At 42.2% G+C, this 27,849-nt stretch overlaps 3 protein-coding genes across 3 annotated transcripts in view; 2 read left to right on the top strand and 1 right to left on the bottom strand.

Moving 5' to 3' along the window:
- The window catches only part of acap1 (ArfGAP with coiled-coil, ankyrin repeat and PH domains 1), a 240,043-nt gene that overhangs the window by 192,075 nt on the left and 20,119 nt on the right, over positions 1 to 27,849 (bottom strand). The gene's annotated exons all lie outside the window — the stretch shown is intronic.
- On the top strand, positions 5,545 to 7,036 carry si:ch73-335l21.2 (E3 ubiquitin-protein ligase RNF152). Its single transcript, XM_015946624.3, has one exon. It carries the CDS (start codon positions 5,696 to 5,698, stop codon positions 6,317 to 6,319), a length of 624 nt encoding a protein of 207 aa, XP_015802110.3. The 5' UTR covers positions 5,545 to 5,695; the 3' UTR covers positions 6,320 to 7,036.
- dvl2 (dishevelled segment polarity protein 2) overlaps positions 10,614 to 27,849 on the top strand; it is a 76,358-nt gene continuing 59,122 nt past the window's right edge. The window contains exon 1 of the mRNA XM_054747776.2: positions 10,614 to 11,117. Within this exon, the coding sequence (XP_054603751.2) occupies positions 10,957 to 11,117 (161 nt within the window). The 5' untranslated portion in view covers positions 10,614 to 10,956. The remainder of the gene's footprint in view (positions 11,118 to 27,849) is intronic.

Consider the following 27,849-nt stretch of genomic DNA (forward strand, 5'->3'; position numbering starts at 1 on the left):
ATCCAAAAAAATTGAAACCTTTTTATTCTTGTTCCCTCTGTGTTTCACTGGTATCCACTTAATATAAGTAATTCAGATGCTCAAAGCTCTTTCATTAGACCGTTGGTTTCATTTGACAGTATTTTATATCCCAGTTTTAATTTTTTACAATGGCTGGTTTAAACAAGACAAGGAGCTCCTTGGTTTTCTGCAGCTAACTTAAAAAGTTTATTTTCAACCAAAAAATTCCCCCAAAACTTATCTGACCAATGTTTTTGTTAAGTCAACACTAATAGTTAATCTAAAACAGCATAATGGGCACTAAATTGTGACTTTTCTGGACAGGGTGTTCTGTATCTGTCAAAAACCATAGCTGTTTTCATTTAAAAAGGATTGTTCTTCCTGTTTTGAACACACACACACACACACACACACACACACACACACACACACACACACACACACACACACACACACACACACACACACACACACACACACACACACACACACACACAGTCTCCTACACCTAACTCCTGCATTAGCTTCTGATAGAAAATAGACGGTGAAACTCTAGGATTAGAAAATCCTGACAGATCTATGTCAAGCGGTCGCTTTGACTCACCCATCTTGGCTCGTGACGTGGAAGGCTGTTGTTGGTTTAGCTTCCAGGAAGCAGCAGAGAACATCTCTGCTAGTAGAAGCTAACTGTTAGCGTTAGCTAAACCACCACACGGCAGAACTCCTCCAGGTTTGTGTTATTTGTGGAGATAAAATGGTGTCGCAACGCAAACAGAGTCAGTAGTAATGTGTTGCTATCAGCCAATCAGAGGAGAGATGTCCAAATATCAGGAAATAAGACTACAAATCCTGCTGTCTGTAGCTCAGCTGTGATGTGGGTCGCTACTAGTTCATTCCTACTATAGACCACTGCAAATGTATTGACTGAACGAGTGTTACACTCCTTTAAATGAAACGTCGGCCTTCCACTCTGATCCTAATGTCTTAACTGCAGATAAAGCAAAGAACAAAGGAAAGATGTCAGCAATCATCCTCTGATTCATACGTTTAAACCTCAACATGCTGACTGTGAGGAAGCGTGATAACATAATGAGCATGTGGAGAGGTTTTAAAGCTCTCCAGTCTGTCATTTTGTGTCTTCTGTGTCCTGGTTACCTTCACATCACCAAGGGTTTAATTACTGCCAAAGAGACACCTCTCCGAGGACCAGACTGAAAGAGACCAGAGGAATCAGGTGAGGCAGAGCGACAGCAGGAGGCTCAGACAGCTCCAGATGATCAAAGAAGACACGAGACAAGAAAAATGCCCAGATAGGATCAGCACCAACATGATCAGATTTGTACCCAAGCAGGTGTAAGGGAGCACGGGGAATCACGCTGAAGGGGAGGTGGTAAGTTTCTATTTTATGTTATTTCATGGGAAAACACCAGTTTTCCTTTGATTAGTCACAATGGAACCTGTTCCTGTGAATCCCTGTTTAGAGCAGGCCTCAACCTGTGTCTTTGTTCCAAATAAATGAGAACATTTACAGCCACGGCTATTTTTTCACGGACTGGGTGCGCTGTTGGATTTTATAGTAAAAGCTCTGAGGCCACTTGTTTCCATGGATCAATGCATAGGAGACCCTCTGCTATGCAACAGCAAGCCCCCTCTCCCCAGTCAGTGAGCTGGTTTGCAGTCCTTCCATGTGACAAACAGGAGCTGTTTGTCACAAATCCACTGATTTTTATTTTACAACTTGTTTGTGTTATCAGGAATTCGATCACGTCAAGGATGAGGAGACACTTATTTTGCTTTTAGTGATGGTTCAAATGTTTGAGAGATTCTGTCAAAAAGTTAGAAAACTGAACATTTTATCTGCCAACAACTCAGTTCTGAGAATCAGAGAGCAGTTCTGAGCAGACTGATAAGCTAATGGCTAGTCTAAACAGGGTCGAGATATTTTTGCTGTTTTAAAACAAACCCATTAAAAAACGTATTGCAATTCATGCAAATCCTGTTTTATACACTGGGTTTAAATGTCACATGTCCGTTTCTGCAGAATCCCTGCTGGAGGAAGTGCTACAGCTAGCTGCTGCCTCTATTATTTGCACATCCAACCAACTGTTGATATCTAATAACATTAAATGTTAACTTACTGAGATGGAAACGTTTATAAAATTGTTATGATCGGACTCGGAGACCCGTGAGGACAACCAGACACAGTAAGCGCTTTGAGTCTTTTATTTACAGAGATGTAGTGTTAGTCAGCGTGTGTCAGAGCTAGAGAGATCCAGGGGGAAAGGCGAGAGGCAAAATCCAGAGATGGGTCAGCGTTCGGTAAGCCAGGTAGACTGAGGCAGAGTCACAGACAGGAAGCAGATAGGAGACAAAGTCGAGAAGCAGATCCAAGGTCCGTATACCAGGCAGGCTTGTAATCAAAGCAACAGGATCCAAACAGGGGCGAGGCAAGGTGGAAGGTCCGTGAGACAAAACAAGGTCAGGGTACGAGGTTCAGGCAATATAGAAATGCTGGAGAATAATCTTGCTTTGGGCGTTCAATAATCTGGCGCTGGCTTGGTGTTGGTCCAGGTGTTTTATAGAGAGCATTGCAGTTGGAGCTGATGAGGAGTTCATGTGAGACAGGTGGTTTGGATGAGGTTGATGGTGAGCTGGTAGTGGTTGCTGGGGAAACGGGGCTTGGCTGGAGCAGGGGCTTCCAGTGTCTTCAAAAAAGGCTACATGCCATGGATCTACAGGATGACGCTTCCTCTTTTTGTCCAGCGGAGTCATTTCCAGGTCAAAGTAACATTAGTGTTTGTTTCTGCATTTTTGACGCCATCGCCGCAGGAATTGCAGAGGATAATGGTCAACACTGTAAAATCCAGGCCCCATTTCAGAAAAAGGCAAAGGTGTAACACTTTACAATAGAGGTTCCATTTTCACTTTGCTTTGTGCATTACTAAGCAGTAATAAACTATAAAATAAAATATTAACAACTGCTTAAAGGGATACTTTGCAACTTTTTCATATTTACTTCCAGCATATTTCCTGTAAATTTTAGACAATAAACAGCTGATTTGTTTTATTTAGTGATGGATCACTCCTGTAGACACTAAGGAAGGCTGGGGAGACATTTCAGCTGTTGGATGAAGGTGTTAAAAAGACAAACGCACTGCGAGGAAAAAAGTTTTGGTTTTGGTTCTACAAACGGACACTAGGGGGTGCTAAAAGCAAGCCAAAACTACCTACTTCCCTTTTAACTATTTTAATTAATGCATTACCAATCAGACCCCCCCCCCCAGCCCTTTATCCAAACCTTAAGGACACCTTTATTGTTAAGTGTAACGGCAGAAGTTGAATGACCAAGTTGTTGTGTAATCAGGGGTATCTTAGATGTGGCCTGGATTATCCAGTGTATTTCATTAATGCTATCCTATGGCAGGTCCTGCAGCAACCGTGTTAAAATGCCATAATGAAGATGAATGTTACTGTAACACAGAAAGTCAAGAAGCATCAAACTGGGGGTCCGTGGCAAATTTGCTACAATACACTGTAGACTGTTTGAAGAAGGCAGCAACAAACGTTGAAGTTGATGAAACTATGTCAGACTAGCCATTAGCTTGTCAATCAGTTCGAAAGCTATCTACAACATAACCTTTCAAACCTGCTTGAAAATATTTGAACTATACCTTTAACTTAACAGCTGAACAAGCTGACCTTGTAATAGATGCAACACGTAGAATTGTTTTGTTTTCCATTGATTTTGTTGCTTACTTCCTGTTTTTTACCGCAGGTTTTCATTTGAACTTTTTTCCCGATACTTTTAAAAATTCACTTTTCCTCTTTTAATCCATCGGTTATTGTTGCAGTTACACACACACACACACACACACGCGCGCACACACACGCACACACACACACACACACACACACACACACACACACGCACACACACACACACACACGCACACGCGCGCGCGCACACACACACACACACACACACACGCACACACACGCACACACACACACACACACACACACACACACACACACACACACGTGCACACACGTACACACACACACACTCAGATATGTATGCACAATTTCAATTTCAATGTATTGAGTCAACCAGGTGCAAAAGACTAGAATTTACAAAGTTACGTATTTAGACTTATGTACTTATAAAAAGCCAATTATGGGGTCATTTGACTCTTTTTTTCTATTGTTTGATTCACGTGTTTTAATTATTTTTCACACAATTATATCTAGAAAGCAAAAACTGCTGAACAAACGTCCTTTAAGAGCAACGAGTTCCTGTTTATTGCCAGATGTGATAATAAGGAGATAAAAAATGAGTGACTAGACAGAAAACAACCACAACCAAGTCCCACTGATTATGGTGTCCACTGAGATGCTTGAAACAGCAAATGTAGCTATCTTTAGACCTTCAAAACTAAAAGCTACGTTAGGTATTTGTCTGTGATAGCTGCTGCACGGCAAAATCTAAAAATACAGTAGATTATTGTAGACCTTTTCACTAAAACCATTTTGTAACAAGTAAACTGAAAAAAGTGGAAAACTTAAAATAAAACAAGTATTTTCTTCTCTTATGACAACTCTGCTCTCAATAGTGTTTTTATGAGCCTTTACATCCTTTTTAGTTCCGTATTTCTGAGTTTTTAAATAAACTTTGGCGTTAGCAGCAACCTGATTCACTTTCAACTAGAATAAAATAAATGAACATCTTAAGCAACGTTCAGGAGCTGTCGTGCTGCGTTTTGCAACAGGAGTTGTCCTCGTTAAACCCCAACCCAGACTAGCCGTCAGCTCTTAAATGCACAGATATTTTTTACTGTTGATTATTTTTGAATGATTTCAAACTTCTCGTACTTACAGTGTAGTCGCAGTCATCTTGCCCGTGGGGGGTTAGCGTGATGTAGTCCTGGGCTGTTTGGTTTACAGTCAAATATTTATTTTCCTTTGGTGAAGATAAGGTGGAAGAAAACAAAAAGTAATCAGCATGAGCCATGTTGGAGTCGCAGAATGTGGTTTTTGGTTGCTCATGTCTGTTTTGGGTGGAGGGCCATGTCCAAGAGCTCCATCAGTCATAACTAAACATTAAAATGATCCTTCATAAGTTTGGCTCATGCAGGAGTTCAAAATCAGAAGATTAGAATAGAAATGATATTTTTATTTTATCCCAGAATGTATTCAGGTTATTTTAATTTCTTTTACTTTTCCCTTTGTCCCACCACAGACTGCTGCTTGTTGTTTGTTCTGGTGTTTTATTACTTTTCTTTTCCAGTCAGTCAAACTGTAACAGAGTGTGTTCCTCTTTCATAGATGAGCTAAGAAAATGAACACGAACGTGCTCAAGCACACGCCAACGTGCAGGGAAATAATCCCAGTGACTTATCACTTCCTTTCAATGGCTGTGTGTGTGTGTGTGTGTGTGTGTGTGTATGTGTGGGTGGGGTGGGGGTGGGGGCAATACAAACGGTTTCATTACTTTAATTCGTAACTTTTGTTTTGTTTTCTCTTCACAGACGTTTATTAAAAAAATAAAGATTCATCTACAAGTCACAACATGCCCTATAGGTTATAAATTGTAAGTCGCTTTGGATAAAAGCGTCTGCTAAATAAATAAACATAAATAAACATAAACATAAGTTTGAGACTCGGATCAGAGCCATCCAGGCGCCCTCCCTCTGTGATGGGGGATGTTGCTCCAGTTTGCCAGGAGGAGGATCCAGCTGCAGCTCCCAGCTCCGGGGAGTCTATCGATCTGGAGTGTCCCATCTGTTACCAAGAGTACAACCAGCACAACAAATGCCCCCGCATGCTGGAGTGCCTCCATGTTTTCTGCACAGAATGCCTCCAGAGGATCCAGCTGACTACCCATGAACCCGGTGGCTCCTCCACCTCACTAGCCATCCCCTGTCCTCTTTGTCGCCACCTGACCCCTTCAGAAACCGGGGATGCCCTCACCCTACCCTGCAACTCCCGCATCCTGTCCAGGCTGCCCCAGGTGGACGTCCAGACACCTGCTTCTGCTCTGGCCACAGTCACTCAGAGAGTGGTGCTCTCTCTAGACAGCAACGGCAGGGACAGCCGCTTCATCATCCTGCCCACCGTAAGCCTGCGGGTGCAGCAGATGCACCCGGACAGGCCGTACGGGGCGGTGCCGGGCCTGGTGTCTGAGCAGGGGGTCATACAGCAGAGCAAGAAGACGCTGTTGTGTGTGCAGCTGCTGGCTGTTGTCTTCTGGGTGTTGTTTGTGATCACCTGTGTGGTGGGTGTGGTCTTTGGACCACATTTGTTCAAGAAGAGTTTCTGATTTCATGTTCAAAGCAAATGGAGGCCCATGCAGTCAGACATATGCCTTTACTGGTATAAACGGCTTGTTTTTATGAAGGATTATTTTGATTTGATACTAACTCTGTATCCAAATTAACTAGTCATTTCATCTCCTAAAACACCTCAGTGCCCTTGATGTTTTTATTTTCACCTTTCCAGTGATTTTGAATAGACGTAGAGCGCCCTCTAGTGATAAAGAACCATCTGAACATCTGCCACGCGAACTTAATGAAATATGTCGTGTTTTCTAATTATAATAATTAACAGTTATGTTTTCTAATATACCAGTGAATTAATTCAAGCAAAAAATAAAACATGACTGAAATAGGTAATTATTTAAACTTTTATTGTGATTTTAAAGTCCAAATTGAAACCATCCCTGTGCTCTTTGTGTTACACTTCTTATTCTTCTTCCAGAAATACCAACGAAATATCATAATTAAAAGAAAATCAACACTAAAATAATCTCCAGGCATCTCTAAAAGTTGACTGTTGGAATTCAGCTTGGTTAATCTGTGAATAAACTGAACTTCAGCACATATACTTTGTGTTTTACTTTAATCTTCTTCAGTACTTCCTTTCCTTTAAAATGGAAATAGTTTTTTTTACTGTACTACAGCTATTTATTCATCAACTACCAGTTTAAAACAAACAAAACAAACAAATAGTGGGTAAAATGGGCATATGTCCTTAGACATCATGCCCACAAACAAGCACGTTGGCTTTTTGCATTATGATTTTCTTTTTTCAATTTACATCTGGGACACCATATTTTTTCTACAAATGTACAAATTAGAAATGTTTAATTCTTAACTTTTTATTTAAAATGAAAATTGTATGTTTATTTTTAATTTCCTAAATGTTGAAATATAATTTTTTTGTTTCTGATGCCTTACTGATACCAAGACTCTTTCCCTAAACCAAACATCATTATTCTCTTCTCTTTTATGCTATTTGTTATTGTTTTCCCTTTAATGGTCCATTGCGCCATACATACGGTTAAAGGTGCAGTATGTAAGAACATAGAGAGAATTTTACAGTGAGAAAATCCCAAAAGAGTCTAATGTTTCAGACATTTTGGAAGGAAGATTACACTGAAACATGTTTCAAATCCAGCTGGCTGTGGGGATCGTCAGTTTTTCTCCATTCAAAACAAAGGAAGGAGGGGCGTAACTACTGTTTACCATCAGTGAGTGTGGGGGCGCCGTGTCTCCTGCGAGCTAATGCCGCAGCGTCGACAACTGTAATTTCACAACAGAGTTGTTCAAAGTGGTTGCAGTAACCAAATTGTACCACAGGATGTTATTTTTTACTTTATTTCTACATGATGCACCTTTAAACTACGCAAAAGGACAAGTATGTAAGAATTTTCCTAATGAAGAATTAAGTTTGCTCGGACGTTGTAGGGTACTCACGTTCACCATTCTGTGCTTGAGTGAAAAAAGTTTATCTAAAGCGTTGTCCCACGGAGTAATTTTGAGTGGTCCTCTATTGCAATTCAGAATGGTAGAACATTGGCCCACAAGCACAGGCCGCTGATGCAGACTGACTCTTAACAAAATTAAGTTCATTCATAGGCTGGCCAGAGAATGCCTTGGGAGCTGGCCCAAGTGGCTGAAGAGAGGGAAGTCTGGGCCTCTTGGCTTAGGCTGCTGCCCCCATGACCCGACTCCAGATAAGACACTGCAAATGGATGGATGGAAGATCATTTCTATTGTAGAAATTTAAAAAATGCAGCCACAAATGCACAAATGTCACACACACATACCTTTAAGCTAGTGTGGGTGCACTGACACACAACACAACTTCTCCTGCTACACTCCTTCAATGGGATGACAATGTTGATTGAATTATCTCTCATCTGGACGTTTACATCCACTCACACCACAAACAAGTTAGCCCAAAATGTCCATTGTGCTAAGCTGCAGCGGAAACAAGTTATCGTCAATGCTTCAGTCTAGGGTCTTTCATATGGATCCAAACTGTTTATAATGCTGATTTTGTCCACATACCGGTCCCCGACTCATCTCAGCCTAAAAATTACAGATCCATTTCTAAATGACCCTTCATCTCTAAAATATTGGAAAAGGTGGTGGCAGATCAACTGGTTACTTTTCTGGAACTACACAACAATTTTGATAAATTCCAGTCTGGTTTTGGTAAAAAGCATTCAACTGAAACAGCTTTGCTTAAAGTTTCCAGTGACATCATGATGGCTGCAGACAATGGGGATTCCACAGTGTTAGTATTGTTAAATCTTTCTGCAGCTTTTGACACTGTTGATCACAGCACCTTAATTAACAGACTTGGTGACTCGGTGGGGATCTCTGGAACTGTTCTAGACTGGTTTAGGTCGTACCTTTCTAACAGAAACAGAAACAGATTCTACTGATCTGTTCTGTGGGGTACCCCAAGACTCTGTTTTGGGTCCATTTCTACTGTACATACACCCTCTTGGACAGATAATTGCTTCTTTTCATAATGTCTCTTATCACCTATATGCAGATGGTATTCAGCTGTACTCTCCTTCAAGGATTCTGAGTTCTATAAACTGTCTGAATTACTAGAGTGTCTATCAGCTATCACCAGCTGACTAGAAGATAACTTCCTTCAGTTAAACTGAAAAGACTGAAGGTCTGATCATTGCCCCTGAGAGCACGGTTCCCCTGATAAGTCAAAAACTTGGTCATTTATTGTCTGCCGTCAAGACAAACTTAAAGAAATTGGATTTTGTTTTTGACTAATCAATGTCTCTTGAAGGCCACTCAAAAATATTGGTCTGAAACTGTTTTTATCACTTCAGAAACATCTCCAAACTGCAAAGGTTGGTGTCTAATATACCAGGGCAAGGTGGAGAAACAAGGGCCTGGGTGGGAGTCATGCACGCTAACCAGTCAGCCAAAGGGACATCCCCTTTGCCAAGTAGCCAGGGCACATGATCAATCGGGTCACAGTGACATGACACTCCTACTGTCACATCTTACCCCCTCTTTCCACAAGCACATCCCCGTGCAGGGTGCCACAAATTTCAAATCCATGGACCAACCTCTCAGTACATGGATCCTGCCATCAACACCAAATATGGCAAGGTGGAGAAACAAGAGCCCGGGCGGGATTTGATCCCCAGACTCCCGGGTGAAAGTAATGCTTGCTAACCAGTCAGCCAAAGGTACATCCCCTTAGCCAAGTAGCGAGGGGGCATGATCAATCGGGTCACAGTGACAGGACGTTCATACTGTCACACATGCCTTTATCTCCTCCCATCTAGATTACTGTAACACACGTTTCACATGTTTTAACAAAAAAGTCCTTGACCACCTTCAGTTGGTCCAGAACTCTGCAGCGAGGCTCCTAACTGGAGCAAACAGAAGAGCTCACATCACTCCTATTCTAATGTCTCTGCACTGGTTACCTGTTAACTTTAGAGTTCATTTTAGAATCCTGACTACAACTTTCAATACTCCACATGGTCAAGCTCCTCCCTATATTACTGAACTGGTAACACCTTGTGCTCCAACCCGAGCCCTCAGGTCCACACACCAGAACCTTCTAGAAGTTCCAAAGACCAGATATAAAAGTGAAGGTGATCGCTCCTTCCAGAGGGTTGCACCTCGACTTTGGAATGATCTTCCTTTATCCTTACGTTGTATAGACAGTCCGGACAAAAACAGCTAAAGACCCTGTTATTTAAAGCTGCTTTTACCTAAATCTTTTATTTTCTTATTTTTAACTTAAATTTGTAATCTTTCACCTATCTATGAATTAATTTAGAATGTTATTACATGATTTTTTCTGATCCATTTCTGTTTTGAGATCATAATGATTTCATGACTTTGTTTTATTTTGTTTTGATCTATGTGAAGCACTTTGTGATTCTATGCCTGTGATAAGTGCTATATAAATAAAATGTTATTTAATAAATCCCTATATATTCGGCATCCTTTAAGTGATTTTAACATGTTGTTTAACACTTCCTTTTTCTGAAGTACTGTTTGTTTTCACTGTTTTTACACTCCTAAGGCCATCAGCATGTCTGTGCATATCCCAGAATGTAACGCGTAATCAGGTGTGATGCCAAGCCCTTTTATTCTTAAATTTATTAATTAACAAATTTATTAATTCATTTCGCAAAACTTGACTTGTATTATTATAATTTCTTAAGTACATATTATTCTTGACCCTTTTGTAGCGCCATACAGGTGGTGGGGGCGTCTGCACGTAAAAGTGTAGGGGTACGTATTACGTCACACGCTACGTTAGCTCGCAGAGCATAAGCGGTGAAAAGTTTTCAGACCCCCCCTCCCCGCCTCTGTGTGTTTTTGTTGGGGGAAAAGTTGCTGGAAGTTCGGTCGTGTGAATGTAGCGTGTCGGCAGTTTTTCGCCCCTCACTGAAAGAGGGAATGCGGATTAAAACTCATGTGAAGTCGGACAGCGATCTTTTGAGCTGGGATTGTAACTTTTTTTACGCGCTGTTCGGCTCGGACGAAGAAAAAAAAATCTCAGCGAGTAGCCGTTTCATCGCTTCGCCCTGCTAGCTAAAACAGTCCCCCAACAAAGTTCTCGCTACCTCGCCTCATCCTTGCCCGTCTCCCTGGGAGAACTTCCAGCTTCGGAAAGATGGCGGAAACCAAAATTATCTATCACATCGACGAGGAGGAGACGCCGTACTTGGTGAAGATCCCCATAGATGCTGAAAACATCACTTTGCTGGATTTTAAGCAGGTTTTGAACAAGCCGAACTACAAATTCTTCTTCAAGTCTATGGACCAAGACTTCGGGTGAGCTGCTGAGCTTGATGCTTTCTTTAGATGGGCTTTTCATGCAAAATGAGGATTATTGAAACACGAACATCTGTAAAAAGGCTTTAGAACAGCTATTAGAATGAGCTATTTTTCCATTGATCATTAATCTGGAGCTGCATTGTGGTGAACGAGGCTGTGGCATTTCCCAGAAACATCATCTTTACAATGGGAGGCATTGCCTGTCCCTTCTGCTTTTCTCTGCCCTAATCCTCATCCCTCCCTCCCTTCTTTAGTCCATCATCTGGTGAAATCCTTTTCTTTTCTTTCAGGACTGAAGCCAGGGTTTTGTCCCCCCTCTTCCTTCAACACTTGGGCCCTTTATTTCCATGCCTTCTCCCTTCCTCTCATCTTCCTCCTTACCTTCTCCTGTCTCTCCTCTTCTCTATTAATGAACCCTTTTATTTCTTTTCCTGTGCGTTTTCCTGCAGAGGAGTTCTTGTTTGTGGTTTGCTCACCCTGAGAGACCCCCAGGGCTTTAGCTAAGCGCATTGTGTTCTTGGATGGGGTTTTCAGCCCTCCTTTTTGTCCCTGTTGGATGGCAGCACCAGGACCTGTGCCAAAGAAGCTGCAAAGTCAAGCTCAAATCCAAACGGGATGACTTTTCTTTAGGATTTTGGCAAAGCTGGTGGGACATGTCGCTTGCCAAATGCAGAAAAATGTACTATACATCTTAAAGACATGACTTTGAAATCAACTGTAGGTACTTTCTTCTCGACATCGCTTCTGTCCGGTTGTGTAATGGAGCTGGGGTCTCATTTATCAAACATGGCGTAGAATCCTTACTAAAACCGTACTTAAGCACAGCAAAAAAGTACTTACACCAAGTAGGTTTGTGATCTATCAAACATGGAGTACGCACAGCTGCACGCAGTCTCCGCTTCATAAATCGGAGACTAACGAGAATGTTTCTCAGCTGCCTTTTAGTCACATCCCCCCCTCACCACACCCACTTACTACCATAAATAGTCAATGCAAAATGCCTTGTGGATCTCATGCATATGCATAAGCCGGCTGTTGCAGCTTTCGATCACGACCGCAGATCAAGGAAGCGCTATTTCACAAGCAGAAGTTGAGGTACCTGTGGGTGAGGTGGAGAAATGAAAGGAAGTGCTTTTGCAAAACAAATAAGAGAAAACCCGGAGTGGCACAGCGTTGCTGAAGCCGTCAATGCTGAGTTCTTCAGAGAGGTCTGTGGCGGATATAAAAAAATGATCCGATCAGGATTCGATCCCCAGACTCCCAGGTGAAAGTCACGCGTGCTAACTAGGGCTGTCGCGGTTGAGGAATTCCCCCTGCGGTGATTCAGGGTGGCTTAATATTGCGGTGTGCGATATTATTGCAGCACTTTTTTTTATTGCAGTACTATCTAAACATAATGCTTACACATTTAAAAAAGGTTAAAAATTGCCGTGCCTTCTTCTACAGCACTTTACTAAATGCAGATCAAAGGGCAGTAACAACACAGATCGCAGTAACGTTTGTTTCTCCGACAGTCGGAGTCCGACTGAACTTAAAAACAACAAAATTCAGGAGAAGGATAAACTTTTAAATGCAAATTTGGCTGCAGCATCTAACATAAGAAACAAGTCCCCATTTTGTTTAGTTGTTTAAAATCAAGCATGTACCGCGGGGGGGGGGGGGGGGGGGCACACTATCATTTCACTGTCACACACACAAATGACGGTGATTTATAGCTCGGTCACGTCCTTGTTATGCACAAGCAAAACCAGCATGTTAACCATATACGGTTTGAGAGAGGATCTGAGAGGGGTGGCAACATTTCCAGCAACACTGAAAACCCTCTCGGATGGTGCGCTCGTTGCACTAACACACACGTACTTGCGTGCGAGTACGTGTGTGTTAGTGCTTCCCAGTTGTTGCTTCACCATGTCAGGGGGTTTTCTTTAGGGTGGATGCATTCCTCCTGCAGGTAGCGAGTGAGCTCCAGCTCGGCTCAAACTCTCTTCGGGACGGTTGCAGAAGCAGGTCTCCGAGCGTTTATCATTATTATTTTGCCGCTGGTGGCAGCTCTGTCTCGGCCAAGGACCCTGGCTGCGCAGCAGCTGACGTACTGAAAACCACAGCGCTCCCAAAGGAGCAAAGTAACGTTTCATTTTGATACCAGTGCAGCCATCCTTCTCAACATGCATCATTGAGTTGAATCAAGTTCAGTAATCGCGGTGGCCCATGATGCAGCGCGGTGGGTTTCTTCATATTGTGATATTTCATTTTTGCAGTTACCATGACAGCCCTAGTGCTAACTAGTCACCCAAACAGAGATCTCCCTTATCCAAGTAGCCAGGGCGCATGATCAATCAGGTCACAGTGACAGGACACACACACTGTCACAGACGCATGACTTTCTGTTTCAATCTGTCCCCCTGCTGATAATCTGCATTCCATATTCTGCGCTTCAGGCTGTGTGTGTGTGTGTGCGTGCGCGCATGCATGTGTGTATGCGTGCGTGTCAAGTGATAATACTGCAGGATTTCATAATTGTATCTTCTCAGCAGCAGCACTGCAGGTGCTCTCCATGTCCAAAATGTGTGTAAGCCAGGTCCTTAGTCAACTTAAAGTTGAACACATTTTTCCGCTAAGTTTTCTTTCATAAATCCCAAAGTTTGCGTGGAAAGTTGCTTACGCAGTTTTCCGACCCCGTTTTGTGTGTAAGCAAGCTTGATAAATGAGGCCCCAGATCATTACTGGAAAATCAGTAAAAGCATAAAGTTAAAAAAAGTCTGTCCTTCAGAAAGCCTGGTTAGCAGAGTAAATCAGTGGAAATATGCTTTAAAAAATACTACAATACTATTGACAATCACATTTTTGGAATACAAAAGTCATTTGTGAAGAATTTTAATGTGTTGACAATCTGCCAAAGCAGAGCGGTCGTAGAGTCGTCCATCTGTACAGATGTTGTGTCACAAAAAATGGGAACAGTAAGATTATGCATTGTTTCCACTCGGAACAATTGAATGTGACACACTCCATGCCTGATCACTCGAGGGTGTGTCCGAATCCACGGGCAGGATGCTTATGAGTACGGGTCCTCGCCGGTCTAGACCGCTAAGACCGGAACCCAGCGGCTCTGAATTCAGACAGTCTTGCCTTCACCTCTCCGGTGGCCTGTAGGTCCCACCACAGCCGTGGCGGCAGCTACACGCAAAGGAAAAAGGCTAAAGCTAGCAAAAACCAAGATGGAGCTGCAGCAACTTCACGTCCATCAGCAGCGTTTGTTCACAACCGTTTTCAGGTAAAGTAACTTTGTTTATTCTAGAAGCTTTCAGGACTTGCATGTTAACTTTAGATGGCTTCATGTATGTTTTAAGCTACAGAATGAACTTGTTAAACGTACACAACACATTACTACAGAGTATTATCATGTAGGTAATTAATATAAACCAAATGCATTATAAATGTTGAATGCAGCAGGATGTTTTCTAATTTAAACTGGAACTTAGAACTTCTTATTTAGCATCAAATGAAGGTAAAATGCTTTAAAAAACAGGCTTTTTAATAAAATAGCATTGAAGTGTTTTCATTGTGCATTTGTTTATTCAACTTAAGCCTAATAATGATTAGATCTGTCTTAAAAATGTAATTATCTGTAGTTTTTATTTAACTATTCCCTGCTGCTTTTCTTTAAACTGAACAGAACCAGTGTACTGCAGGTTATAGGTTTGTTTTACATTTTTCAATAAAAAAACCTTTTTTAATCTATTACAGGTCAGCATGCACTGTGCTGCACATCTGCCTCTGTGCTGGTGAAGTTGTGGGTCTGGAGGATGAGCCTGAGCAAGATGTGTGTGGAGGAGGTCAGTGGTGCTCTGTCCTGCAGGAGGTACCAGCAGACCACCACTGCTGTTAACAGGCAAGTCATTCAGAGATGTAATAGCCGTCGTCTGAGCCAGCCCAGCAGGCCCTGTAGATGGACGATGGAGTGGACAGTGAGAGGAAGCGTCCCAAAGCTCTCTGCAGACTGTCCTGTATGATGTTCCTCTGACCAGAAACGTCCAGCCACGGGTCTGCTCCAGCCCTCCATCCACGTCTGGATCCTCCTGCAGATCCAGCTGCACTGTTAAAGACTTCCTGCTCACTCAGTTTAAATAAATGATCCATGAAGAGTCACTCAGGTTAATCCCTGCTTTAACCGTACATAACTGGTCCATACTGGTTTTGATCTGTAAATAAGTGTAACGTATTATAAATAGTCTTGTCTCCTTACCATCTTTTCATTTTCTGTTCATGTGACATGTTCAAAAACATCTGTAATAATGAAACTGGTGATAAAATCAATGACCAGAAAGAGTTATCAGTTAGTATTTGTTTTAATAAATGTGTTCAAATATCAAACAGCTAAATAACATTAACATGACAGTAGAAGGACTCTCTCCCAGGAGGACCACCAGGTAAAGCCTCTCCTGACCCTGGACACCTGTAGTCTTAAACAGAGAAAATCAGATCACAGGTGACAAAAAGGCAATAAACACATTTTTACATTTATCCACATGAGAAGATAAAAATTATATTCGTCACACAAACAATTTTTACTTCATCAAAACGTGTCAGCTGTGTAAATCCCTGAATGTAAAACTACTTTTCACAGCAGAACTTCTGTGGTTGTGTGTGTAAACAGCTTCATTCTTCACCTCTAAGCTTAATAAAAACACTTCTTTGCTCTGTTGTCCTTTAAACAAATGACAAGTTTAATTCGCTACACACACACACACACACACACACACACACACACACACACACACACACACACACACACTCACACACACACACACACACGGGAATAACTACGGGACCCGCGATACAAACTCGTTCTGGCTGATTTCTGCCAAAAATTTAATTTAATAAAACAAATATACAAACGACAAATGTCTGTAAACAGAACCGTTTTAAGCTTTTTAGGTTTCTACGGCTAGTTTTTAACAAACTTACGTTTAAAACTTCGTAGCTCTCCCCATTTTCTTTTCCTGTTGAAAATCCACAGCCGGCGCGCAAAGCTAGGATAGCCTTGTTCTGTGAGGATTCATCAGACCCATCCTCGAAATGTGGGCAGAGCGAGGACGCATTTGAGGATGCGAGAATGAGTATTCTTGGACTTTGGACAGTACCCGTCGCTACTCTGTGACGTCATCAACCTCAAAATGCGTCCCCACAAGCATCCTTCCCATGGATTCGGACACACCCCTTGTGTTCAAGAACAGACTTAGGAAGAGCTAAACATGCGTATACTTGTTGGGCAACAATCGCAGAGAAGTCAAGTCTCCGCCCCGTAATCAAAAGTGGCAGGTTCTAACCAGGGGCAGACCGATATCTCGGTCTGCTAATATTTCAGGCTGACATTTGTAGAGGTGCACCGATCTATCGGCCCCGATCTTGAGTTTTTTTTTTTTTTTTTTCAGATTGATGATCGGCCAAAAACTGCAATCGGTGCACCCCTAGTTACTGTTAAAGCAAATCATTGCTATAGAATAACTTTGTTGGACAAGTGTGTCAAAACTGTTACAAAGGTTTTGTTTTCAAAATTAGAAAAATGAAAGTTAAGGAACAAATATGATTTTGTAATTCAAACAGCAATGTTAATTCATATTTGAGAACATACCTCATGTCCAGTTGAAACTTGCGTTGTTTCATGAGTATTCACATTGGTTTTCACATCGTGTCGTGCATAAAGTACCGCCTATTGCCCCAGGGTGCAGCTGCTCTGATATACCCATCATTAGCTTCTAGTGATCAGTTATGTGCCATCTAAAAACGAAGACAAGACCATATAGCTTATCAAACAACGGGGGTTTCATGTCCGTTTAAAATTGCCTCGGTCAGAACGTTTGCTTGCTGAGGTGTGTAAGTTGTTGGCTTGGTAAGAAACTTGTTCATTGAAGAGGAGCATTATTTTAACACTGTAATGTAGCGGGATACAATAAATCATTAGTGTTCGTAATGTTGGAGAAAATACGTGACGTACATGTGCTAAAGGTAATGAAATAGCCCTCAACTACTGTTGTTGCTACATCTATAAATACAAGTAACTTCCTGTTGATGTTAGCAGCTAACGAGATGTAGTTAGTTTCCTGAGGCGACTGTCCCTCTTCATTCTCCAACACAATGTGCTTCCATTTAAATGGTAAAAGGGCCTGTATTTGATATAGTGCCTTCTAGAGTCCTGGTTAGAAACAAACCCAGCTCCATGTACTCCTAATCCTCTTCTATGCTCTCTGGAATAACTATGATGAGAAGACCGTGTATTAGGGCTGGGTGATATATTGATATTTTTAAAATATCAATATAATTTTTAAACAGGATATAAGATGACTTTATATCTTTATATCAATATAACTGGTCAAACTGCTATGCTAGAGAATAGCCGCTATGCTAGCGACATGTTGCTCCATCTCTAGTCAGTTATTACGTGTATTCTCACAAGTTTGCTCAATCTGAGAGCCTCTGGGTAAATGTGCTGCTCTAAACTTTGCACTTGGCGTCCTGGTTTTTAATTATTTGGGGACGTTCAACGCCAACAGAGTTCTGTTTTTCCATCCTGCCTGTGTGTAGAGACGAGTCAAACCCCTCCCTCCCCTGTGTAATCAGGAAACGTCTACGGATAGCCGGAGTGGCCAAATTACCTCAAATGTATTGTCAGGGTTAGAATAGTAAACTATAGGGTTAACGTTTTATTTTGAAGGTGAGCTCAACGGGTGAGAAATGTTGTTACGTTTTTTTCCGCTCTGGTTAGCTATGCTAATAAATACTCCGTTACGAGCGATTCTGTTGAAAAGTTAAGAGTTTGTAAGGCGTGGGTTACGGCTACAGTAGCCTGAAAGTAATACTCATAAAAGAGCAACCAGAGACTCAGAGCCATTACAGTATAATCGCTGATATGAGCCAATACTGTTAGACTCCAGTAGGGCTGCAGCTATCGAATATTTTTGTAATCGAGTACTCTATCTAATCTTTTTTTCGATTAATCGAGTACTCTAATAAATTACCCTTTAGTGTTTGTAAACCTTTATATCATATATTGATGAGCCAAGATGGCGCCGAGTATGGCTGCCTCAACGCGAGCTCCACCAAGTTCCAACATTACACGCTCCATACTGTACATTAATGCCACTGTTTTGCACATACCAACCTCTGTACATTAGGGCTGCAACAAACGATTATTTGGATAATCGATTAATCGGATGGGGTCTCGACACGATTAATCGATTAATCGGATTACATGGGGAAATTTTTAAAAACTGCTAGGGAAACGTTATTTCTCTCCTTCCTTCACTTTATTTAACACAACATTATTAGAAAACAGTTCAATAGCAGAAAAACAACATGCCATCACCTAAATTGTCTTATAAGGTGTATAGACAGAGACCCTAAGCTACATCTATCTGTGACCTAAAATGCTTGGTCCAAGTTAAACAGCTTAAGGGCAATTCTCATCTGTTTTGTTTGATCTCATCTGTTGACATATATTTTAAATGTAATTAAACATAGGCTGTGAATTAATCAAAATTGATCACTATTTCCAAAAAATGACTGAAAAAATACCAAATAAAACAAAAGTAAATGAATGCCATCCTCCTTGCGATGATGCCCTGGGCAACTGCCATAAAGTCACATCAAGAAATGCTGCTGATCATTCCAATGATCCCAAATAGACTCACATTAGGCCACATGAAAGCAACTGAACCCAAAAATATATTAACCAGTATATAACTGCACTCTCACACAACACGCCTGCAGCAACAGTTAGAACTCCTCCCTCCCTTTTAAAAGCTTTTTTGCTTCTGAGGACATTGTGGTTGTAAAACCACATGCTAGTAGTCTGGCCCCGGTGTGATCAACCAGTTTCTGCGGGAATGTGACGGCGGAACCAGGGCCAGATTAACACTTTGTTGTACCCTGGGCAACAATATTCAAGGGCTCCATCATCACGACCCGAGGATCACCATAATGTGGTCACATACAGAATATTTTACTGTAATATGCAGTAAATATACTCAATACTTGAATGCCTGACAACACGTAACCCGCCCAGAGTAACCTTTGACCCACCTCGTGTGGACTGACCAATGAGGAGAGGGTCTTAACTTGAGGCCCTCTCTTCATTGGTCAGTCTGCATGAGACTGACTCTCAACTGACGTTCAGTCGTAGGCAGCGAAGCTTCTCTGTGCAGTGCAAAAGCCCGGGTGGACAGTTTGTTTAATGTAGGGTGACCATATTTCCATTTCCAAACAAGAGGACAGGGGATCTGTGCCTATGACGTCACACTATGGCAACGCCACACAAACCATGTTGGGACCCATTTTTTGTAAGAACTAAATTAATATCAGATTCTGCCAATTAAATGGCTCTAAAACAATTCATATATAAATATTTAGCGTATTTAATGCAAAATCAAATTTTTCTGCTTTAGTTCTGCAACAAGGTTTTATTAATAATAAATTATTATACCTTTTGTTTTACTACAGCATCGGTACGCTTCCTGTGCACGGATTATTAAGGATGCTTGTTTCAGCTGTGAGATTAGACGATAGGATCAATGAAAAAATAACTAGTCACACACTCCATGGAAACTTTCCGAGAATCCACAGATAGTGGCTTTCAAATGGTTTTGTTACTTTTTGCAAGTTTATAAAAGCAGCAGATGAGACAGCATGTCTGATAATTTTGTTTTTCATCTGATAATATTGGAACATGTCAGTAATGTCTGAGGGGCTTTTATAAACACCATATAACTAACACTACTGGAGAGGGCATGAATTACACAGAGGCTTCTGGGGAGCCCAGTTATTGGGGGGGGGGGGGGGGGGGGGCATTTTGCCTTGGCCCCCAAAATGTCTTGAAATGGCCCTGGGTGTGTGACTGAGTTTTGAAGGTGATCTGAATTGTATCAGATGTATAAATATGACATGTGTATAACTTATTGTTTTTTATAGGTAAAAACGTGTAGTGGTGATAAATCTACCTACATTTTACTTTTCAACACTTTGTTTTCAGCGCTTTGTTTCACTTTCAGCGCTTTGGGCTTCCTGACAGGGTTGCGGAAGGCGCTTTATAAATAAAGCTTTGATTGATTGATTGATTGATTGATTGTTTTTTTGTTTTTATTGAACTATTTTCCTGTCCTGTCTGTCTCTCATCTTCCTGCATCTCCTCTTAATTCTCCAGAAAATCTGTTGCCTGGATTCTTACCTTTTCACCTCATCAGTTACTTTTGAGCAGATCAAAGGGATCTCCTGACCGAAAAGCGCAGAGCGCGTTTTCGATGCTGCGTGAGGTGACATCACCACAGCACAGGTGATGAGCTCCGCAGTAGCGAGCTTCAGGCACAAATAAGACAGAAAATAGAGAACATGTGCAGACGAGAACGATCGTGAGCTAATTATAGTTTTTTGGTTGCGCCACTTTGAGAATGGACCGTGCGCTGGAAGCAGCTGCCTGGATCGCTGTGCAACAATGCGGAACCGGTTCGCAGCAGCGCAAGTCTGCAGGCTCTCCCTCGCGCTGATCTGCTTCTACCGGCTCTCCCTCGCGCTGATCTGCCGCTACCGGCTCTCCCTCGCGCTGATCTGCGGCTCTCCCTCGCGCTGATCTGCGGCTCTCCCTCGCGCTGATCTGCCGGCTCTCACTCGCGCTGATCTGCGGCTCTCCCTCGCGCTGATCTGCGGCTCTCCCTCGTGCTGATCTGCGGCTCTCCCTCGCGCTGATCTGCCGGCTCTCCCTCGCGCTGATCTGCCGGCTCTCACTCGCGCTGATCTGTGGCTCTCCCTCGCGCTGATCTGCGGCTCTCCCTCGCGCTGATCTGCCGGCTCTCCCTCGCGCTGATCTGCGGCTCTACCTCGCGCTGATCTGACTTGCTCTGGTCTGCGCGCAACGGCAGGCGGGATTCGGGAAGGGGGGGGGGGGGGGGCGCTTTTGGAAGAGTTGTGCGACACAACGAATCGATGACGCAATTCGTTGCCAACGCTTTTAGTAATCGATTTTCATCGAATTTATCGATTCGTTGTTGCAGCCCTACTGTACATTTTATATCTCTTATCTTATTGTTTACTTTATTCATTTGTATACTTAGATTAGCCATTTTTATATTTTACTTGTTTTTACATTACTGTATTTTTGCACAACTCTGCTGCTGTGAAGCTCGCACACAAGAATTTCACTCGCATGTACTGTACCAGTGTACCTGCACATGTGACGTGACAATAAAAGTGATTTGATTTGATATCAAATAGCATGTTATAATTATGAAAGACCTCTTAAAAGGAGCAAGCAATTGCCAGTTATTCAAGTTTTATTCAAAATTAGTTTGCATAACTTCAGCACTTCAACTTTACTTCACAGTAAACAAATGCCTGTGCAAAAAATAAGTAAACCTGAGCCGATTCTCTCCTCGTGCGAGAATCTGCTAGCCTGCAAGCCAGACAAAAACTAGGAGGATAGCTGCGAGCGGCTGCGGTCCAAACAGAACCAGAACCGCTCACGGCGCAAACAGCTCGCCGGCTGTTTCCCTATTAACACACGTCCGTTTTAATTTCTACACTTTTTTTTCTCACACTAACAAGGATTGCCAAAAGCATGTTTGCTGTGGTTTTGTCAAATTATACTGATCACAAAACATTTATTTACTTTCTTTCGTTTTCCTCCGCCACTCATAAATACCCGTGTCCTCCTGCAGAAACCCCGAGGGACAACAGACATCAACAACACAGTAAAAAGTCCGACGTGTTGTGTAAAAACTGCTATTTTTTAGCACATTTTAAGTCCGACGTGTTGCTACCAGACGTACGGTGTGAGCTGAAACTGAGTGCTACAAACGAAAAAGTCGCACAGCGTCTGCAGAATATATAGAAATACAGGCTAAGATGCATTATCTTGTAGAGGCTCCGAGTCCGCTTGCAGAAGTGACATTTACAGGTGCTGCAGCACGGAGGATGTGCTGTTGTGGTGGGCTAAATCCATTTTACAGTATTTATACTGGACTACGTTTTCCACCTTACGATGTGAAAAATGGTTCCACAACTTTGACATTTTCTGTCTTTTTCGCACTCCACCGGGGTCCACGTTGTCCGCCATGGCTTAAGAGAAAGTTAAGTTACGTTCGCTACTCGCGTGTGCATTCAGTCCAGTGGGTATGTGCGTCACTTATTTCGGTCCGGGTGAAACATTACCCCGGGCGATTGCAAAGCCATGAATTAATTAAATATGAATTAAACGAATCCTCGAGGCAGAGAATTTTGACTCGAGGATTTTTTGTACTCGAATTATTCGAGGTACTCGAGGAATCGTTTCAGCTCTAGACTCCAGCCCTAATAACTAATAACTCCACTGTGCATGACCCATGTGATCTTCAGTAGATGCAATTACTTCATCATACATTTAGCTTAACATGATAGATGTTTTTTTTTTCTCAGGACAAGAAATAAATGATATGGCCACCTCTAGATGGAATTTAAGTAATTTTACATGAATTATAAATATATAATTAAAAAGTGCCTGTGGGACATTTGATACACCTCTAGCTCTCAAGTGTGTGTGTGTGTGTGTGCGTGTGCGTGCGTGCGTGCGTGTGTGTGTGTGTGTGTGTGTGTGTTAACAGACAAATGTACCAGTGTTTCCAAAGCTCAGACTGGTAGAGAATAGGCACTAAGTTAAGGTTTGACAAGAATCAATACATTTTGATGCATTTAATCTACTGATTTATGTATACAATTTCTCAAGACAGCATGAAGTGAGTTAACTTGTAAATAATTTACAGGAGGAAAAATATTGAGATATATATCGTATATCGAAATTCAGCAAAACGATAGAGATATAAGTTTTGGTCTATATCGCCCAGCCCTACCGTGTATTATAAACTACTAATCGACATCTTACCCCCATCTTTGTTTAAAAGTGCTTTTCAGTCCATCGGTCCCGGCGTGCTCTCCATTATTAATGCGTCTCTGGTTTCTGGTCAGTTCCCTGCTTACTTTAAGAATGCTGTAATTAGGGGTGGGCAACATAAACGATATAAGGTAGAAACGATATAAAATTGGGTAATGATAGGGTTTTTGGCTATATCGCAATACCGCGATATCGCGATAACACATGACGTCACTAAGATGTGCACCCTGCTGACATTGGGGCAACAGAATGGCAGTGACTGCAAGCATGGAGTGGGCGGAGGAGGAGGCCTATATGCCTCAAGTGGCATGTATTTGCCACATGAGGATATTTAAAAGCATGTCATTTTGACATGTTTAAACAGAGGAAAAAATATATTGCAATATATATCGTTACCGCCAGGGTCCGAAATTAACACTCGCCACTTGCCAAATGCGAGCAAATTGCTCCATTTTGCGAGTAAATTTTTGAGCTCTATCTGCCCCATAGCGAGTAAATGTTTGCACCAAATTAGTTGTTTATCAGTCATCTTCCATGGATGTCTGATACTCCTCCCGCCTGCATGAAACGTACACAAACGTACGCGAAACGTGAGCGCTGCATCCAACGTCATTTCCACCTATCCCATTCAATCAGTTAATCAAGTTAGCAGTTAGCTTTGTGTTAAAACTAGCGGTGAAATGTGGCAATTTTTAACTGGAGTCAGCCAGCCTTCCAAAAGAAAACTCATCGAACTGGAAGAAAAACCACCAGGACCAGTGGCAACCAGAAGATTTTGTGAAAAGTGGCGAAATGGAGATGGCGGAGTCGTGAGACAATGGCTACATTATGATGGCCACGTAGCGTTGCTGCCTTTCACAGACAACTGGCCCTCGGCATTCTTCAAATATCCAAAAATTGCCCGTACTTCCGACTTTGTCTTCTTTGAGGGATAATAAATGTCCCGAGTGCTGCCGTCTCCTCTGGCCATTATTTCAGCTTTAGCTTCAAGAAAGTTTTGGTTGTAAACAACAAAGCGCGCATGTGCCGCCGGCAACTTCAAGCAGATGATACGGTGGCTGGTAAGGGTCACCGCGCCTACACCGCAGCCACGGTAATCCACCGAGATAATATAGTTTTTTTTTAAATACAAGACGGTTATTATTATTGTCAACTTTTTTACCGGGGTTTACTGCTACACCGGTTACCGTGACAACCCTAGCCCTGACACACTTTCATATTCTCATGGTGCAGCTGTGTTCTCCAGAGATCAAGGACTATGATCCAAATGAGGCTGTAATGCTTTGGCACAAAGACGGTGTCAGAAGCAGGAGGCCAGACTTCATGGACAGAGAAAACAAGGAGTCTGACTAGACTTCAATGAAAGAGTTCATAAAAACATCTCTAAAAATAAATAAATAAATAGTAAAAATGACAAAAGAGTCGTTTTTCTTAATAATTGATGTTTTAATTATTTTGTCACTCTGTTTGGAATCAACATAATATAGAATTACATGCTTTAGGTAGATCTAAATCATTTAGAATTTTGGCCGGTAAAAAATATGCTTGGCCGGTAGATTTTCATCATCTACCAGCCAACTTGGCCGGTGAGTAAAAAAATTTAATTTCGGACCCTGGTTACCGCACATGCTTCAGATTATATCACATTATAGATTTGAGGCCATATCCCCCAGCCCTAGCTGTAATCCACCCGCTTCTTAAACAACCCGAGTTTTGACCCCTCTCTCCATAGCAGCTTCAGACCCATCTCTAAACTTCTGTTCATCTCCAAGATCTTGGAAAAGGTTGTGGCTAAACAACTCACAGTTGCTCTTGATGAACATAACATCTATGATAGCTTCCAGTCAGGTTTTCGTAGAGCTCATTCTACTGAAACAGCTCTTCTTAGGGTCTCTAATAGGGATGTCCCGATCCGATCACATGATCGGAAATCGGCCCCGATCACGTGGTTTCAGACTGATCGGGACTCGGGCTTTACTTCCCGATCCAAGCCCTGATCCAGAGTTGGATAACTTGGTTCTCCTTAAAGGTCGTCAGGCCCCTCTGATGCCCTTAACTTACACATCCAGAAGGAGCAAAAAAAAAGATCCAGTTTCTACCTATATAATATTATTTATATGGACTCGGCGTAGCGGGGATTGTTTTGAGCAGAGATGCAGAGCGGCAGGCAGACTGCTGATTATTCATGAACTCCAGCTGCGTTCTGCACACGGCCACAGTAACATTTTCTAAGTTTCTAAGTGGCGTCACCAAAAAATATATGATTAACACACAGTCGTTCGTGTCCGTTCATTTTCTCTCTGGTCAGTTCTGTCTGTATTTGAGCATGACGTGTGGACGCGCTCGCGCTGCAGCGCTCGTCACTGGCGCAGCGCGGTGCACACTCCGCTTTTTTTGCGGTTAATAGATCAATTTGATCTGCTAGTTAAAAAGTTGCTTGTGAGATGAAAAAGAAGGAAGCAGGCAGGAGTTTTTCTGGATGACTGGGAGATGCAGGAAGATCAGAGACAGGAGAGGGAGATTGGAAAATAAAACCCAAGAAAACAAAACAAAGTTCTTAAAACAATTAAATGTAGGTAGATCTATCCCACTACACGTTTGTACCTCTATAAAGCAATAATTTAACAGCATTAGGGCTGCAACAACGAGTCGATAAATTCGATGAAAATCGATTACTAAAAGCGTTGGCAACGAATTGCGTCATCGATTGTTGTGTCGCACAACTCTTCCAAAAGCCCCCCCCCCCCCCTTCCCGCCCGCCTTTAAGTCAGATCAGCGCGAGGGAGAGCCGCAGATCAGCGCGAGGGAGAGCCTGCAGACTTGCGCTGCTGCGAACCGGTTCCGCATTGTTGCACAGCGATCCAGGCAGCTGCTTCCAGCGCACGGTCCATTCTCAAAGTGGCGCAACCAAAAAACTATAATTAGCTCACGATCGTTCTCGTCTGCACATGTTCTCTATTTTCTGTCTTATTTGTGCCTGAAGCGCGCTACTGCGGAGCTCATCACCTGTGCTGTGGTGATGTCACCTCACGCAGCATCGAAAACGCGCTCTGAGCTTTTCGGTCAGGAGATCTTTGATCTGCTCAAAAGTAACTGATGAGGTGAAAAGGTAAGAATCCAGGCAACAGATTTTCTGGAGAATTATGAGGAGATGCAGGAAGATGAGAGACAGACAGGACAGGAAAATAGTTTAATAAAAACAAGAAAACAAAACAGTGTTGAAAAGTAAAATGTAGGTAGATTTATCTCCACTACACATTTTTACCTGTATAAAGCAATAAGTTACACACATGTCATATTTACACATCTGATACAATTCAAATCACCTTCAAAACTCAGTCACACACCCAGGGCCGTTTCAAGACATTTTGGGGGCCAAGGCAAAATGCCCCCCCCCCCTCCCCCATAACTGGGCTCCCCAGAAGCCTCTGTGTAATCCATACCCTCTCCAGCAGTGTTAGTTATACAGTGTTTATAAAAGCCCCTCAGACATTACTGACATTCTAATATTATCAGATGAAAAACTAAATTATCAGACATGCTGTCTCATCTGCTGCTTTTCTAAACCCGCAAAAAGTAACAAAACCATTTGAAAGCCACTATCTGTGGATTCTCGGAAAGTTTCCATGGAGTGTGTGACAACTTATTTTTTCATTGATCCTATCGTCTAATCTCACAGCTGAAACAAGCATCCTTAATAATCTGTGCACAGGAAGCTTACCGATGCTGTAGTAAAACAAAAGGTATAATAATTTATTATTAATAAAACCTTGTTGCAGCACTAAAGCATAAAAATGAGATTTTGCATTAAATATGCAAAATATTTACATATGAATTGTTTTAGAGCACTTTTATTGGCAGAATCTGATATTAATTTAGTTCTTACAAAAAATGGGTCCCAACATGGTTTGTGTGGCGTTGCCATAGTGTGACATCATAGGCACAGATCCCCTGTCCTCTTGTTTGGAAATGGAAATATGATCACCCTACATTAAACAAACTGTCCACCCGGGCTTTTGCACTGCACAGAGACGCTTCGCTGCCTATGACTTTGAACGTCAGTTGAGAGTCAGTCTCATGCAGACTGACCAATGAAGAGAGGGCCTCAAGTTAAGACCCTCTCCTCATTGGTCAGTCCACCCGAGGTGGGTCAAAGGTTACTCTGGGCGGGTTACGTGTTGTCAGGCATTCAAGTATTGAGTATATTTACTGCATATTACAGTAAAATATTCTGTATGTGACCACATTATGGTGATCCTCGGGTCGTGATGATGGAGCCCTTGAATATTGTTGCCCAGGGTACAACAAAGTGTTAATCTGGCCCTGGTTCCGCCGTCACATTCCCGCAGAAACTGGTTGATCACACCGGGGCCAGACTACTAGCATGTGGTTTTACAACCACAATGTCCTCGGAAGCAAAAAGCTTTTAAAAGGGAGGGAGGAGTCCTAACTGTTGCTGCAGGCGTGTTGTGTGAGAGTGCAGTTATATACTGGTTATATTTTTGGGTTCAGTTGCTTTCATGTGGCCTAATGTGAGTCTATTTGGGATCATTGGAATGATCAGCAGCATTTCTTGATGTGACTTTATGGCAGTTGCCCAGGGCATCATCGCAAGGAGGATGGCATTCATTTACTTTTGTTTTATTTGGTATTTTTTCAGTCATTTTTGGGAAATAGTGATCAATTTTGATTAATTCACAGCCTATGTTTAATTACATTTAAAATAAATGTCAACAGATGAGATCAAACAAAACAGATGAGAATTGCCCTTAAGCTGTTTAACTTGGACCAAGCATTTTAGGTCACAGATAGATGTAG

This window comes from Nothobranchius furzeri, chromosome 2 (assembly GCF_043380555.1).
Source record: "Nothobranchius furzeri strain GRZ-AD chromosome 2, NfurGRZ-RIMD1, whole genome shotgun sequence".
NCBI classification, from domain to species: domain Eukaryota; kingdom Metazoa; phylum Chordata; class Actinopteri; order Cyprinodontiformes; family Nothobranchiidae; genus Nothobranchius; species Nothobranchius furzeri.